The sequence below is a fragment of the Rattus norvegicus genome, chromosome 8, assembly GCF_021556685.1.
Source record: "Rattus norvegicus strain SHRSP/BbbUtx chromosome 8, alternate assembly SHRSP_T2T, whole genome shotgun sequence".
Taxonomy (NCBI): Eukaryota; Metazoa; Chordata; class Mammalia; order Rodentia; family Muridae; genus Rattus; species Rattus norvegicus.
The window spans coordinates 47,805,075-47,808,718 of record NC_141541.1 but is presented as its reverse complement, the minus strand read 5'-3'; the positions used below and the strand labels follow the sequence as shown (position 1 = coordinate 47,808,718).

Genomic DNA, 3,644 nt, shown 5'->3' with positions numbered 1-3,644 from the left:
ACCAGAGAATACCAATACACTTAAATGATTTATAAAACTAGCAAAGTATCTAAAATGAGTAAAACAAGATAATAATTCTTGCCAAATTATGTTACTTTGAGGGTATATTCTTTGATAGAAATTTATGAACAAAAATTATCCATGAAAATTTAATATGTATATTAATGTTAGTTATACATTATATGTACATGAATAATACTTCAGAGTTATTCAGTCTTCCTATGTTTTAAGAGAGGAGGCAGACATAGCTAATTATTCATTTTTGTTTTAGCCATGAAATAAGAGTATCATTAAACATATCTAGAAAATGTATGGCTTAAAATATGGAAAGGAATTTTCCTGTCTTCATGGTATCACTGAAGAATATGAATGATCATTTTCAGCTACCATGAGTATATTCTGTTTTTCATTTCTCTCTCTCTCTCTCTCTCTCTCTCTCTCTCTCTCTCTGTGTGTGCGTGTGTGCATGTGTGTGCGTGTGTGCGTGTGTGCGTGTGTGTGTGTGTGTGTGTGTGTGTGTGTGTGTGTTTATGTCCACTAGTCCTGGAACTTTCTCTATACATTACGCTGGTCTTGGACTCACATATCTGCCTGTCACTGCACAAGTGTTGGGAATAAAGTTATGTGCTACTGCTATTATGAGCTTATTCTTATAATTACTACAGACTAAGTTCATGATGGTCTGACACCTAGTGATATGGTGCTAGGAGAAATGGCATTTTGGGTTCACACTTTTCTCTACAGAAATTTCTCTCTCAAGTATGTTCTGTTCAATTCTCAAAACTATTGAGTATATGTATTATTTTGTACTGTTATGAAGTAAGTCACCCACATATCATATAACATAAAAAAGCAATGGCAATGAAAGTATATATAGGAGATTTTGTGAGACAATAATAAGATAAGATGAAGAGAAATCAGGGCTTATAGAAAACTAAGGGTCTTTATTTGGCTTTTGAAGAAGTCATCTCCAGTTTTTCTAGTTTCGGGTTACTGGATGAAGGAATGACAGCATGGCAAAGAGGCATTGTCTTATATTTGTAGGCAGCCTGAAGGCAAAGCTACCAGTTATCTGTGACAGCTACAGGATTCAGCTGAAATAGTAGATGCAAGGCAATCAGGTTTAAAACAAACAAACGAACAAACAAAAGCTAAAACTAGGAAGAAGAGCAGAGGCTCCAGCGCAGTGCTTTTGAACGTACATTAATATAGTGAACAGGGGTCCCATGTGTTACTTGGAAATCTCCACACTTGTCTCCTTAATGCATCTTGTTTAAAGACTGAAGCTTGCAGGAATCATGAAGTCTAGAAGTTTCTAAAACATGTAGAAGTACCTTTTTCTAGGATAATCAATCCTAGACAAAGACCAGAAAAACCACAAGGTTGCTATTGTAGTCTTTAGAAATGTGAAAGGTATATTATTTAATTGGTTATTTTATTTATTTATATTTCAAATGTTTCTGATGTGGATGATACTATTTGACAAAGAACTGACGTTTGTGGTTCTTAGCTTAATTGGATGAAGGTTATATCAAATAAAGTGTATCGTCATATCAGGAACCAGAAAGGATAGTTAGTTTAGGTGTATGAATATTACATGTAATTTGAGATATAACTACTTTCCAGTTTTACATTATCTATATAAAAATAGCACAACAGTGCATTCATTGATCACTTCTAAAATTGATATCTAAATGTGGTCTTAGAAAGTTGAGTAGTTATTTATATACAGAAAAGTAATATAGAACTTTCAGGAAACTGGAAACTTTGAGGAACAAAGATGATGGCAAAGCCCCCAAACTGGATCAGTAACTGTGACAATAGTGTGTGAACATGTGTAGCTGTGTACAGTCTTATTTAATGAGTTCAGTATTATTTCTCTGAAGACAGAACAATATTATTTCTAATGTGTTTTATATTCTATAATAAACACACACACACACACACACACACACACATATATATATATATGGAGGTGTAGACAGGATAATTTGGGATTTTTCAATTTTGTTAAGTCTACTTAATTGAGAGGTAACTTTTTCACATACGGTTGATAATACACTAAATTGCCAGAGCAGGATGCACAAGTACAAGATGGTAGATAACTTTCTTTCTAGTGCATGGATTTATTTCTTTAACAAGAAAGGAAAATATCTCCAGGAAAGAGCCATATTATATTCACATAAAGCATAGTGAACTATAGGAAGACTTAGTGAGTGTTTTGAAAATTATTTAAAGTTGTGTTAGTTAACATAAGTCTGATAGACCCTGGGATGCCCCAGAATTGCTTGTACCAAAGTTTTATATCAAATTCTTATTGACAATTTTTGGTAGGAAATAACTGTGTATTAACACAAATTTCAAGATTTCACATGCATTGTTGTCTAAAGGTATTTTTCTCATCAAAATTGTAGAGATAAGAACTTTCTACTAAGGCAAAATATTATTTTACATATGAAATATCTTCTTTTGAAACAACTTATTTAGAGCAAGTTTGACATCTTTATTCCTCAGGCTGTAGATCAAGGGATTCAGCATGGGCACAATGATAGTGTAAAACACAGAAGACACTTTGCCTTGATCTTTCGAGCTAACTGATGATGGCTGAAAATATACGAATCCCAGTGAACCAAAGAAGACAGCCACAGAAGAGAAGTGGGAACTGCATGTGCTAAAGGCTTTGAATCTGCTCTCAGTGGATTTGATGCGGATGATTCTGGCAATGATAAAGCTGTAAGAGCTCAAGATTGTCAGAGTTGGAACACAGAAATTAAGAGTACTGAGGCACAGAAGTACTGTCTCATTGACAAATGTACTGGAGCAGGCAAGTTGAAACAATGGAAGAAGATCACAGAAGAAGTGATTTACTACATTAGCCTTGCAAAAAAACACTTGTAGCATGCAAACAGTATGAATTGTGGCTTCAATGAAGCCTATGCTATACACGCCACCTATCATCCAGAAACAGACTTGGTAAGACATAGTGACATTATACCTCAAGGGGTTACAGATGGCAACATAGCGGTCAAATGCCATTGCAGACAACATGTAACATTCACATAAAACAAACGCTATGAAGCAGTAGAGCTGAGTCATGCATCCAGGATAGGAGATGACATTCTTCTCTGTCACAAAGTTCACCAGCATTTTGGGGATAATGACAGTAGAGTAACCAAGGTCAATGAAGGACAGACCACTGAGGAAGAAGTACATGGGTGTTTGCAGGTGGGAGCTGAGCAGGATCAGGATGATCATGCCCAGGTTTCCTAACACTGTGAGCAGGTAAATTCCAAGAAAGAGGAGGAACAGGGGCAGCTGCAGCTCTGGTTTATCTGTTAATCCAGTGAGGATAAATTCAGTCACTCTGGAATGATTGCCTTCAGGCATTTCCTCCTGAATATTTTTTGTAAAAAGTGGGAAAAAGATGGTTTATCACTCTTCAGTTGATTCTCACATTGAATTAGAATATTTTTACTGGATTTTCTTCTGTTTCCTACAGCTCTTCATGGGTGGTACCATTAAAAGACATTAACATGAGGCTTACAAATAAATACGTAGGCTGGAGTTGATGATTTAGCTCAGTGGTAGAGCACTTGCCTAGTAAGCGCAAGGCCCTGGGTTCGGTCCTCAGCTCCGGAAAAAAA

The 3,644-nt window shown here is 35.8% G+C and overlaps 1 protein-coding gene across 1 annotated transcript; it reads right to left on the bottom strand.

Annotated features, from left to right (window-relative positions):
- Nucleotides 1–2,448: 2,448 nt before the first annotated feature.
- Or8g52b (olfactory receptor family 8 subfamily G member 52B) lies at nucleotides 2,449–3,387 on the bottom strand. The gene has a single exon (NM_001000470.1). The coding sequence runs from the start codon at nucleotides 3,385–3,387 to the stop codon at nucleotides 2,449–2,451; it is 939 nt and encodes a 312-aa protein (NP_001000470.1).
- Nucleotides 3,388–3,644: the final 257 nt, after the last annotated feature.

What these genes read in the sequence shown, in the direction of transcription:
- Or8g52b (NM_001000470.1), bottom strand. Translation starts at nt 3,387, where the DNA reads ATGCCTGAAGGCAATCATTCCAGAGTGACTGAATTTATCCTCACTGGA.